Genomic DNA, 14,042 nt, shown 5'->3' with positions numbered 1-14,042 from the left:
CTCTAGCACTTTATGGCCGAAATTTGCTGAAGAGAGGCATGGAAGGATTTCCTTGCTTTGATTGGTCACTTTCCCTTTTGTGGAGGTCGTGAACCTCAAGTATAAAGAAAGGATACTTCTGATTTCCTTCCATATTTCTTGTTCTCATGTGCACAATCCATCCGTCCCTTTTCTCATATTAAAGACGAGATTCATAGTCCCTCATTAGACCGAGCATATTCCGAACATATTTGCACAATTGTGCGCCATTTAGCATGTGCTGACCAAAAGTACTTTCCTACTCCTTGATTCGAATTCAAGCATGATAAGGCTAACTAAGATTAAATTTATTTGATGTGGACATGCTTTATAATTTCTAAATGCCCAAATGCGACGAAAAATTATGCAAAATTTTGTTTAGTGGTCAGGACTTGCAATAGCCAATATCAACATCATTGAACACCATATGACAGCACTAGCAAAGAACACTCCATGTCTTAATGTTTAACTGTTGCATTGTGTCGTTGTCTGATTCGGTATGTGTAATATATGTAGCTTAGCATTATGTGCTTCTTTTCTTCCAAGGCTATCAATTTAGCTTGACCCAGATTTCTTCCAGATAAAAGATGTGATTTGGTGGACCCTTGACATATATTCTATTTTGAACAAGATATTAAGGTGATGGGAAAAGAAACTCCGGCACAATCATTGATCCTATCGCATCCGCTCTTAAAATTCAGTAGTGGAATTGAGCTTATCCTCCGAGCAATATTGCATTCAGTGTTGGATAAGCAGTGCATGCCTTTCTTGTCAAATTGGAGCAATCCCTAACACCCAATCATTTATGTTAGTAGGATCTTGCCTTGAGACGCTAAAACGGTCGGTTTGATATTACTGGCCATAGCCATAAGATATTTCAGAAGTTGGGTAACATTTACTAGAATTTATTAATGTTGGATTCATTTTGGTTGTGAACTAAACTAGCCACTCTCAATTCACAACAAAATCAAATCTACTAATATTTAGATTATCAGGACAAGGAATACAATACGAAGACTCCAAGAGTCAGGAGTTCAAAAGGCATAATAAAGACTTAAATGCTTACACTACTATTAAGTAAATGTTCTCCATTGTTTCATTGTCCTTTCCATCTCAAAATGCTTAGAAGAAATATCTCTACTGAGGAAATAATGGGATAAGATTAGGGACAAGCTTGAATAACTGGTACCAATAGTATGAGTTTAGGTAGAGAAAAAGAACCACCCCAATGAATGCCACGACATATGATCCTACAAAACTCCACAAAAATGCTTCTCTCCAAGAGTCATCCTCCTTGGTATGATACAAAGATGGTGGTGTCCCTGGTTCTTGATTTGAGTCATCACAACTTTTTAATGGTGGTCCGCAAAGAAGAGGGTTACCTTCATAACTTGCTTCACCAAAAGTTCCAAATTGACATTTTGGGTCTGGTGTCCTACCCGACAAATTGTTGTGAGCCACACTAAAATCTGACAACGCATAAAGCTCTGTTAATTGTGGAGGCATGGGACCGATTAAGCTGTTGTAGGATAGGTCCAAGCTCTCTATGCTCTTTAAATTCGAATATGTCTGTGGGATCGATCCTATGAAATGATTGTGTGACAAATTCAATGCTCGAAGTTCAATGAAGTAGCCGAACTCTGGAGGAAGAAAGCCTATCAAATTGTTTTGCGAGAGATCTATTCCCGACATGAGTCGTAGAATTTTGCCCTTATAAGATTCCAATCTCCTCTTTGTCATGAAGTCTGCTTCTACTAATTCATCCGCAGAAGCATATAAGCTAATTTCAATGCTCCTTCTTATTAAAGGGACGTTGCTCTTATAATCGCCTGGATCATTCACGACCATCCAAGTTCTTAAGTAAGTAAAATTTGATGCAACAACCCAATGGTTTCCAAATGTCAAATCTTTCAAACAAGAAGGAATTTTTCCAGAAATATTATTACTGGAGAGATCCAACATGCTTATATTTTTCAACAAACATAGACCCGAAGGGATTGAACCTTCAAAATTGTTTCCTTGCAAAAGAAGAACCTTCAAGTTCCAAAGTGAGCTGATCCAGTTGGGAACCTCACCTGACAATGCATTGTGTCTAAGATCCAATATAACAATTGATGAAGCTCTAGAAAGGAACACAGGAAAATGCCCGGCAAACTTGTCATTTGTTAAATGCAAGAACCTCATCGGTAATGTAAAATTGGCACAGGGAGGTATGCTTGGCCCAAGGTTGTTATATGAAAGGTCTAAATGATCGAGTTTTTGTAACTTGCAAAGGCTCAATGGTAAAGAACCTCTCAATAAATTGTTTGACATCATGAGCACTTGCAAGTTTTGAATATCTCCAATCCACTTGGGAAGTGCTCCAGTTAGGAAATTATCACTAGCATCAAAAATCAGCAAGGATGAGCTATTCAATATACCGAGTGATATGTTCCTTGTGAAATTATTCCTATCCAGATACAAAGATGCCAAACTTGACAAGTTGGTGTACCTCGGTAGCATTTCGCCTTGCAAATTGTTGCCTGATAGTTTTAATATAGAAAGTAACTGACAATTTTTAGCTAGTGTCTCTGGTATCCCTCCCACAAAACCATTATTCGACAAGTCTAATGCTTCTAGTGATTTTATATTGCCGATTGAGGGAGGGATTCTACCTTTCAATAAGTTGTTTGACAAATTTAAATATTTCAAATTTGGGAGGATAGAACCAATCCCAGATGGAAGCTCTCCTTCAATAGCATTAGCAGACACATCAAACCACCACATCTTGTCAAGAGTCAAATTGGAAGCCATGTCAAAAGCACCCGACAAATTGCTGCCAATGAGGTCGAATTGTTCTAGTTTTACATTCTTGTCCAATAGCCAACTTGGGAAATTTCCTGTCATTTTATTATGGCTAAGTTGAACAATTCTCAAGTCATATTGTTCTTTCAAAAAGTTGGGAATTACGCCATTTGCATCTTTGTTGAGCACACAATTTGATAGACTGAATACCTTCAGTTGAAATGAAGCAAACCAAGTGGTGTCTTCTGTATTTACTTCCATATGGTTACGGTTGTCGAGGAGACGGAATACCTCGAGGTTAGAATTATTAGCCAAGGAAGCAAGTGAAAGTGAGCCTTCAAAAGCATTTCCAGAAAGCTCAATATATTCAAGTGACTTGAGATTAGAGATGAGACATGAAGGAATGGCCCCACTAAAATTGTTATTGTGGACATCAAGTGTACGGAGTGAGGTCATATTGCAAAAGCATGAAGGAAGAGGACCCGAAAATCCATTACCACTAATATCCAAATCTTCAAGGTTCCTCAATCTGCACAAGCCTATTGAAGTTGACAATACAACTATGAGCATCATCGGTAAATTGTACTTGTATGATTAAAACACTCAGAGATCATGGTTTGTGCCTATAATGGAGGATAGCAAAAATTGTGCAATTTATCCAATATTCACAGAAAAATTGAAAAGATGGAGCTTTGTAGTTGAGTCACATCACCACAATGTTTCATTTCCACTATTCTTTGCTTTACATTAATTAGAACAAAAAAGGAGAAGCTTAATTACTTCCAGAGTTTGACAAATTTCGAATTGGATTGGAAAAAAATGTAAAGTAGATGTTATCCCTAGATTTAAAGGCGTAATTATATGGGCAGCCCCTAAAACGGTTGTGCAATCTTGCACTTTTCAAAAAACGATTCAAAATATTGTATAGACTTGCGATTCACTTTTTTTTTCTTTTTTATATTGTGCTTACTTTTTTCTTCTTTCCATTTTCTTTTCTTCTTCTTCTTCTTCCTTGCACTTCCATGTCATCCGCAGCAACTCACCAAGGCAACCCGCCGTCCTCCGCCACTCTCCGCACCATTGTCCCAGCTCGCTGTCCATCACCGCCACCTCACTGCCTGTCCATCCCCATCCCCACCCCCACCCCTTCCTCCTCTTCTCCGCGCCTTAGATTTGAGGCGCGTGACCTCAGTTCTGAGGCATTGCAACCTCTAATTTGAGGCCATACTTCAAATATGAGGTCGTCGTGCCTTGAACCAAATGGCGTGCGGGGTCTTCTGGCTGTGGGGATGTCGACTCTGGTGGTGGTAATGGTGACCGAGCTTCATGGTACTATGATGGGTTTGAGCTGCAGTGGACGGAGGCAGCAATGGACAGTGGTGCTAAAGATGCCGAGTTTTTTCAAGATCGAATGAGTTTTTCATATTATGATAAGTTTTTTCAATTCTACACATTGATTTCTTTAATGGGAAAAATAATTTTTCAAATAAATTAATCTATCCATTATAAGATGTGTTTTACTTTGTTAGATTTTATTCATCTTAGTTTGCTGATATAAATTTTCAATTTCTTATAAAATCAATTTTCATGTTAATATCTTAATCTAAGTGAAATGTGTTTACTTTATGAAATAAGCAAAAATTGAAGTGATAATAAGTGAGATGTATTATTAGCTTTTTAAATTTCCCTTCTATGTTACCTAGTCTGCAAGCACGCATATGGCGTGCAAGACTTTTGACTTAGTGTGATCAACCGTATGTTGTTTCTTAACACTTTCAGTTTAACGAGAAATGCAAGGAAACCGTTTCCTCTGTCTTCTATTTTTTCTCAACTCCAGTTATCCCAAAACTATGGGGTTGTAACCAATAAAGGTGCACAACCTATATATATTTAAGTGTAATTACATATCATTTAGAAAAAGAAAATTGTACGTTAATATGATCCATGTCATTTAATTACATATTTGAAAATTTTCTCTACCAATTTTTTTCAAATTTAGATTCAATAACACATAAAAGTTTGAGAATGATAAAGCAACTAGTTACGTGGTCCATGCTTTGCATGGGCATGTATTGTTGGTAAAGATATTTTTACATGTGTTTATCCTTTACATTATTAATGCAAGTAACTTTTGAATATATATTATTTGCGGTTGTTACTGATTGGATATGAAATACACAAAATAAAAAATATTCGTTATCCGTCCAAAAAAAGATATTCGTTAAATCGGACAAACAAAACGTGGGAGAAAAGTTTAAACTAAAAACTTTATCTAAACAGTACAATAGAGCAATAAGATAAGAGTAATACCATTATCTTCTTCACATATTCGATTTATTTTTTTATTATATTTATGTGGATTTTTCCTTATTAGCATCGTCGTCTTTAAACACAATTTTCATTCACCATTCAAAACATGATTTTCATTTAACTAAGCCAAAACTCAAGATCATTTTCTGATTATCCATGAGTTAAATTTTATTTGAATTGTACATTGAAACAAAAATTGACTAATACTTACGAAATTCTCTCTCTCTCTCTCTCTCTCTCTCTCTCTCTCTCTCTCTCTCTCTCTCTCTCTCTCTCTCTCTCTCTCTCGGAAATCAATTTCAAATTAAGTGGACTTTGGATCAATATTTTTTTCATTTTTGTTTCCTGTTAAATGGACTTACTTTAAATGAGATAAACTGTTTCAGATAAGTGAATTTTAGAGGAAGCGAAACTAAATAAAGTGTAAATATTCGTGTGTGTGAAGTAAGTTAATTTTTTCTGATGTTTAAGGAATTAATTATAAACTTAGAGAATATTAAGCAAAATAAGAAATAAAATAAGCTGCGATTCGAATTATATTAATTTAATTTTAAAAACTAGATATATTATATATTTATGACTGCCCTGAAATAGGTCATTTTTCAAAATATGAATATTAGTCATGTAATAAAATATATTCCTCTTTTTAACTTAAATTTTAGATTACATGAATAAATTACCTAGTTCAAGATATTTTATGTTTGTTCACTTTTTTCAATCTTAAAATCAATGAATGATAAATGTTGAAGGAGATAATCTTGGAATAATATAAGTCAATTGAAGATATTTCATCTTTATTTGTGATTTTCATGTTACGTCTAAAGAGACAAAGTTTCAAGAATAACAAATCGATATTTTAGAACTTATTAGCCGAATGCATCCCATGTGGCAAATTTTCTCCGCAATTTATGCACATGGCAAATTACATATTTGAGTGAAGTGGCACGTGTGGAGCAATCTCACATCAAATGGTTATATTTTATAATTTGAGATTTATCTTTATTTACTTTTTTTCAAAATTAAAATGAACGAAAGATAAAAGTCAAAAAAGATCAACTGGAAAAGTTTTTCGAGGTACTTTCTCTTTATACGTAATCTTAAAATTTAAATTCAATAAAGATAGAAGCTTGTATTAATAAGACAATGCTTATAAGCGAAAGTAAATTGCCACATGATGAGTATATGAACGAACATATCTCTGACTTTAACTATATATGAAATTGGTAGATAAGTGAAAGCTCACTTTAAATGAAAATCATTCAAATAAGAGATAAAATATTCAATGACAACCCAAAAGGGTAAAATTATTTACTAAGTACTTTTTAATTAAGTGATGAAATAGGCTAAATTTCAAATGATAAATAGAATATATATTTAAATAGTATATATTTTAAAGTTAATTTCAAATTTAATAAGTTTTATGATTGACTACAATTAGAAATTGTTCTCTTGATAAACTATTTATTAGTTGCTTTCAAAGTTAGTTACGTCATATAAGATTATTCTTTCGCTTTATCCATTATTTGAAATTCAAATTAAGTGGAGAGAGAATTTTGGGTGATAAATCAATAAGCTAATACATACGTTTTTTTTTTTTTTGGTCACATTTAGATCACATGGTAAAAACCATGCAATATGCTTTGCCAGGTCACAAACATAAAGTGAAGTGTCACGTGAAATATGCTTTCTCTTTATTCATTATTTTAAAGAGAAATGACGAACAATTAGCTAAAACCTTATTTGTCCAATATAGGCCATTTTGCATATGTATGTTATGTATCTTCTCACGTAGCTATCACAAAGGCAAGGTGAAGGGCTACGTGACGAGCATGAGAGAACATTCTCTCATTTCTGGTTTTAACCGTACATAAGGGATATATAAACGATTTGTAGATGCATGTTTGTAAAAATGTGTTTATTTGTTTTTTAAGTGGTGCTAATTGGTAAAGGCTATCTATGGGCTTATTAAAATGTAGCGCCTGAACGTATTGTTTGTTGACATCCAATCTTGAATATCTTTTTCAGTTCCCGTTTATTTAACCATATCAAGAAAAATTTAATAAAAGCGTGAAATGTCATTATTTTCTCAAATAAGAGCCTAAAATAAATATTATTTCAAATAAATGGCTAAAGTAAACTTTGCTTCAAATAAGAGGCCGAAGTGTCATATTAGTCTTGAAAAAGGGTTTGACTTTACCAGCTAATTGAGGCCATTTCTGTCATTTACTTCTTTTTTAAATTTCCTTTTTTTAAACTTTTTTCTGTTTTAATAAAAACCCAAAAATTTTAAAAAATTAAAAATAAAATAAAATATTATTTAAAAAAATAAACAGGCGGGAGGGCTAATTGCAGCCCACTTGCCTATGGCCGTCAGGGTCGTTGGCACTTTGGTGAGGGCTAAAGATCCTTGCCCAAACTGAGGCAAGGGGCTGGCCATAGGAGGAGAGGGCTACCAAACCTCCAATTTTAAGTTAGCTTTTTCTCCCTTTTTTCGGTTTGTCTTTTTGGAAAAAAAAAAAGGAAAGAAAATTTTAAAAAATAAATGATGGAAATACCCTTGATCAGCTGATGAGGCCAAACCATTTTTTGAGACTAACAAGGCACTTCGATTCTTATTTGAAATGAAATCAACTTCATGCTCCTATTTGAGAAAATGATAGCACTTCATGCCGTAATTTGAAATAATGTTCACTTTACACTCTGGAATTTTCCCATCATAATCTATTCAAATATAGAGATTATAAAAATAAAATAAAATAAGATTTTAGCATCAGCCATCAATATAGCTAGTTCGGATTAATACTTTGCTTTTAATAGCATAATCACTATTAATCAAATGCAACCGTTCCCCTTTGTCATCAATATCAAGGGTTGCTTGATAGTCAAATTAGAAAATTTTGAATACTGACACGATTATTGTACTTACATTTGTATATGTAAGTTAATCATTAAGTATTACCATAAACAATAGATGATGTGCGTCGTTTTTAACTTTGTGAAATGTACAAAACAATTTGTTTTTTACTATACTCTCAAAATCTTAAGTATAACCTAATTTAAAAATAATACAACAAATTATGTCTCCACAGTTGTACATGTTTCGGGTGTTTCCAACGAAAAAAAAGGGCCAAAGTGAAAGATCCCCAAGATTTAGAATAAGCAAAAAGGATAAAGTAAAAATCAATCTTAAAATGCATGTCTAGTAAGGTTTCTTTATTTAACTTCAAGTTCCATTTGTTTCGCAAAAAATGAATAATTTAAAAAATATATATTTTTAAAAATAATTGATTGTGTCGCTCGAAATAATTAATTAATGAAAAATGCTTTTATTATCAATAACAATTTATAGTTGAATATTTTCATGAATGATGAAAATATTTTTCGTTCATTCATTTTTGTAAGCAATACATATAATCATTTTTAGGAAAATATTTTTCAAATTAGTCATTTTATGTGAAATAAATTTAGCTTTGGTGTCGTTTAATTTCTTAGGCTTCCTGGCTTAGTTGAATTTAGTGACACTTGCGATACCTGACTTTTGACCACTATCGTGGTTTAATATGTGAACCTTAAATATTGTTTCATTCTAATCCCGATTAACTTTTGCATTTAATTCGGTTATGATTCATGTACAATATTTGAACTCTAGCATATTGTCATATCGGACGTTTTTATCTTCTTAGCAATGATTCCTTGAATCTGTTGTGTTAACACACTATTCTTTAGATTGGCCCGTAAAAGAAGTCGCACAAAACTAAAAGCATGGAGACTAAACTTCAATCTTCAAAGATCAGGTATTAAGTCAAAAGAAAATATCAAACTTTTAAGGATCACCAACATAATGATCCCTCAATTAAGACATGAAAGCATGACATTGGTTTAATTATGGTCAAACAACTGTATATGCTTCTATGATAAGTTATTAGTAATGATAAACGAAAGCATTTTTACAGAATTAAGGCATGGTCTTTTACTTTACATGTACCTTCAAGCAGGTTGGAAGACAGCTTATGGGCCTCCGCAGAAGTTTGCTTATCATTGAGAGATGGAATTAGCCTCGTCAATTTGTTCGAAACCCAGAAATCTGATTATGAAAAGATCCATGCATACCCAATAATCAATTAACTATCCACAAATATCATATGTATAAGTATCATCAATTTATCGAGAATAACTATATGCTCATGACGAAGATAATTTATTTATAGGTAGATACCAGTTGGCCCAACATGTCTGAGCATAAAAAAGTCTCTGTGGCATGAATTTGTAAACCAATTTCATTAACAAGTTACTTATAGCTTTACCAGTGTCTATCATATGTACTAACAGAGCTGAGAATATATTCCAACGTTTGCTCTCATGCGACATTTGACTCTACGTCTATGACAGCCATGTGGCCAGATATATGGCATAATTTTGCCACGCAGTCCGTATTCGACCAACAAAAATTAAGGAAGTTAAACAAAATATAAATTCCTATCGCTTGGAAGATTACGATGAAACTTTTAAACTGCCAATATGTCTTTAAAATTATAAATTATTAAAAATCATGACTTCATTTAAAATGTAACATATTTATATTCTATTTAGAATTGAAAACAATAATTTGAACAATGTATTTATATGTTCACATAGTTTGACTAAATTTAAAGATGGAAGCTTTTAGTATAGGGTGCATGTGTTTCTATGGCTTAAATGGCTAGGGTTCCGGCGAGACCTTCCAGGGAAATATGCTGTTGCAGAGATAAAGCGACTTAGTGATCTCAGTTTTCTGAGAAAGAAGATGAACAATAGCGCGCAAAAGTAAAGAAAATAAAAGAAAAAAGAAAAGAAAAGTAAAGTAAAAAAAAGAGAGAAAACCGTAAAAAAGCGAACTGAAAAGGAAACAAAAAATTCAAAAAAAGCCAAAGAGCTGGGGTTACCTGAATGGCAAGCGATTGAAGTGAAACTAGATATCATCTTCGAAGCCGGGCCGCAACGCCTCCTCGGGGTCATTGTACACTGACCGTAACAGTTTTCTGACAAACTTCCTCCCTCACCGGGCGTCCACCCCACTGTTATGCAAAAGGATGTCATTTTATCAATAGCCGTGCAAGTCAAATTACCAGTTGTGTATTATAGGATAGCCAATAATGATTGAAGTGCATAATGACTATATTATAATTTCGTGCGAAAATTTATGATTGTATTGATAAAATTGAAAGCTTTATATTTAAATTGACATTTGTGTAATAGATTTAAAATTAAATTGATAATTTTCCTGGCTAAAGGAGAAGGGGAAAAGTGGAAAGAGGGAAAATGAAAAAAGAAAAATGAAGAAAAGCCAAAGGAAAAGAAAATACCATCATATGGTCCTTGAGATGAGGTATTAAAATTTGAAGAGAGTAAATTTACAATTATCCTTAAGATTTTTGTTTGTAAAATAGACGGAGAATGTTTGGATGATTTGAGTAGGGGTTTTTATTTGAGCCGAATCCATCTTCTGCTATACTGTTTGATCATTTTATTCCGATATGTCCCATCTGTATACGGATTATATCCAAATTAAAAAATGTGGGGCCTCATTTTGTGTCCCGGTGGTGCATGATGATTTCTCGAATTGTTTCCACTTCCTACCCTCGCCGCTGCGGCCCTTCTATTTTTCTCACACTTTCCTTTTTTCTTTTGCGTTGTACCGTCACCACCAGCAATTATGCTGGAAAAGTAAGAGAAACCGACGGAGTATACTCGACGTAAGCGAAGCAAGATGGAGAAAAAAGAGGGAATTCGGAAGCCGAAGAAACGGAGAAATTCCATCTTGAGAATGAATGAAGAGATCATGGAGCTCTCCACAGATGTCAGTGAATTCCAGAGGAGTTTAGATAAGATTTAATAGCAAACGCGGACGGTGAAAGAGACGGACGGTGATGGAGACCTTGCTCTAGATCAACACCCTCGCCTCCAACTTTTCTGCTGGCGCCATCGTGGTTTGTTCTTGGTGTCTCAGAGCACGAAGTCCGCTAGCACATTCTATAACCTCACATTCCAGATCTGAGGTCGATGAGCTCTAGATCTGACATCTGAGGCTCAACTCGACCTAGGATTTGGATGGATCCAAGGTCGAAAGGGACCAGCAAAAGCCGCAATTGGGTTTTTCAGGTCAATGGCCGCCGTTGAGCCCCGACGGGGGAGTTGCCACAACGGGGAGAAAGTGGAAGAGACGTGGGGGTTGGCTGGCTCTTGGGTAGCCTTGTCGAACTCAAGGCCCAAGTGCTGGGTCGCTGTCGACGTCCTATGGCTCAAACGAAGGTGGGGCTACGTCGACAAAGTGAGGCAGGGCAAGCAACGGCGGGCAGCGATGACGACACGTGACCTAGTCGTGATGAAAATTTGGGAAGCCGATTGGGAAACAGAGCTTGTTTACTCTTTTAGGAGTACTTCATCCCCTATGATTCGCTTCAGTTTTTCCCAAATTGGATACATTCAAGGGAAGAGCAGCGAAGCGAGTGGAAAAATTGGGCCACACTTCAATCATTTGAGTGCGGATATAATCTGTAAACAAGTAGGACTCACTAGAGATAATATGATCCAAACACTATTATAGGGGGTGTATTAGCCAAAAAGAGTGGAAAAGACGTGGCCCAATCTGATTTGTAATAGAATCTCTTACTGTTCTTTCTTGATGTATGCAAGTCAAATCAATCAAATCACGTAAATCTAATCGATATGTAATCTATTTTGTTCTTCTATTTATGTTTATTTGTGTTCAATCGCCTTATTTGCACAACACTAAATGTGACATTCCCCATCTAAATGGACTAAAAAAAAATGTTAGAATTTGGTAAATTGCTGCTTACCAAGCTAATTCTATTTTTGTTCTTCGTACTTATCATTGTAATGGAGATGAGTCTCGTAATTAATTTATGATATCTGCAATCAACTACTTTAAGAATTGCATCATTAGTGCGATAACATGTTCGCTATCAATTCACTATTTACGATTTATAGCACCGCAATATGACATTTTTTCATTGTTCAAAAAGTAAACGATTACTTAGAAACACAATTGAAATAAGAAATATGAAACAAATAAGAGAGAGAGAGAGAGAGAGAGAGAGAGAGAGAGATTCACCTGAGAGAAAATTTCTACTTAAATCCAACACTTGAAGTTCCTCCAGAGGAAGGAATAAAGAGGCATCAATATCCCAAGGTCTAGACTCTCCTGTCTCCCCGCACCACACTTCCAATTCCGAATGACATGCATCACCCAGATATAGTCCAATCACACGCGAAGTGGTGTAATTGCACTCAACGCCTTTCCAACGGCAACAGTCACTACTGTTGTAACGCCACAACAGAAAAGAAGACCCATTGAGGGGGTAGATGGCAGCCTCAATGTTAAGCAGTGCATTCCTCTCTTCTTCCAAGCACCCCATGCTTCTTCCACTTCCCATTAAAACAAGCAATGCCCAAGTCCACAAACCCAATAAAAGACACTTCATGTTTTTAACGTTGTTTTGTGCGTTTATCTGTTTCCTATGCTTCACCGTGTGCAAACTTACGAGGGTCATCTCCTCAATTTATATGTGCAGTCTTTCCCTTAGGAGTGATGATCACGGTTGGGCCAACACCACGAAATAATCGTGGGCAAAGTCAAGTCTGCTGGGCCCAACTCCTCAAAACACGTGATCATCGCTATTGACTTGAACCAAGACTTCTCCAAAAGAGAGATGAAGATTATAAAATGACAAAAAATTATTATTAGCAAATCAAAAAAGAAAAAAAGTTACGATTTGATTTCACCAAAGCTACAAAAGAAAAATGTATGCCCTAATATTGCTTCACAAAACATAAATTGAGATAGATGGTGGTGTTAATTTTCAGTAAGTGTTATTTTTCTAAGAACTATCGAATAAATGGGTACTTATTTCATTATTTGGACTTATTGAAGGAACAAAAAGAAGCAATTTCCATCAAATTTAATGAAGCGGTTAAGACAGTGCAGATAAATGTTCAATGTATCTCATAATTAATTGTAGTATCAGTAAACCCAAAATAAATTAATTATCATTGTATAGACTAATATAAAAGAACATAGTCTTAAATTTCCGCATCGCTCAAATACTTGTTAGTATTTGATGAAAATCTTTTTAAACACTATACCACGACAGAAGGCGGATTTAATCTTGAGCAAGGCATCTTTCTTCCAAACACACCGTCAATTTCCACTTCCCTCCAATATGCTTCTTTTTCCTTACATTTTTTTTTTTTTTTTTTTGTAAGTCCACATCTAATTTCCTTCATGGGTTAAAATTGTTGGTAAATACAATTCGATAAATTGTTTTTAATCATCTTGAAGACAACGGTTGAAGTCGATGACTTTCTAAGGTGAAGAATCTACAACTCCCACGTATCTCGATCTTAACTCATCGACCCCTCATCTCCTCTCATCTAAGCTTCCTTTGTGTTTGTAATGATTTATTGGATTTGATCAGCCTCTTCTCTCTACTCAGTCTCTCTCCTCCACGCAAACATGAAAATCATCCCAAAAATGATTGAGCTTCTCCCCACGAGGCAACAGATGGGATATGTGGAAATGTTGGTTTCGCACTCATGTGCATGAAGCTTCAAAACTTAACTAATCATTTTTACTGTTACAAGTTATTATTTTTGCACAAATTCTTACGAATTATTGATTTTCCATGAAATCACCATACAAATAGTAAGCTCCAAAACTCAACCTCTTTCAATAGTTTCTTTTTCTCATTTTGGCAATTGAAGACCTTTACCCTTTCCATGTGGTCGAACCTACCAAAGGCTATGTCTCTCCTAAGTCTGAGTGACATCCATGTTCTCTCAACTTCAATAATTTTATATGTATTACTATCAATTAGTTAACTGATTTTCTAAAGATTACTAAAAATAGCATACGGTACCAACTATTTGTCTAG

At 34.8% G+C, this 14,042-nt stretch overlaps 1 protein-coding gene across 1 annotated transcript; it reads right to left on the bottom strand.

Annotated features, from left to right (window-relative positions):
• Positions 1–1,069: 1,069 nt before the first annotated feature.
• LOC104430488 (receptor-like protein 15) lies at positions 1,070–12,715 on the bottom strand. The gene is made up of 4 exons (XM_039308358.1): positions 12,224–12,715; positions 10,035–10,166; positions 9,098–9,196; positions 1,070–3,341 (listed from the first exon to the last, which is right to left on the bottom strand). The coding sequence occupies exons 1-4, from the start codon at positions 12,660–12,662 to the stop codon at positions 1,156–1,158; spliced, it is 2,856 nt and encodes a 951-aa protein (XP_039164292.1). The 5' UTR covers positions 12,663–12,715; the 3' UTR covers positions 1,070–1,155.
• Positions 12,716–14,042: the final 1,327 nt, after the last annotated feature.

The sequence above is a fragment of the Eucalyptus grandis genome, chromosome 3 (genome assembly GCF_016545825.1).
Source record: "Eucalyptus grandis isolate ANBG69807.140 chromosome 3, ASM1654582v1, whole genome shotgun sequence".
Classification (NCBI taxonomy): domain Eukaryota; kingdom Viridiplantae; phylum Streptophyta; class Magnoliopsida; order Myrtales; family Myrtaceae; genus Eucalyptus; species Eucalyptus grandis.
The sequence above is the reverse complement of the archived record's forward strand: the minus strand, read 5'-3'. Positions and strand labels throughout refer to the sequence as shown.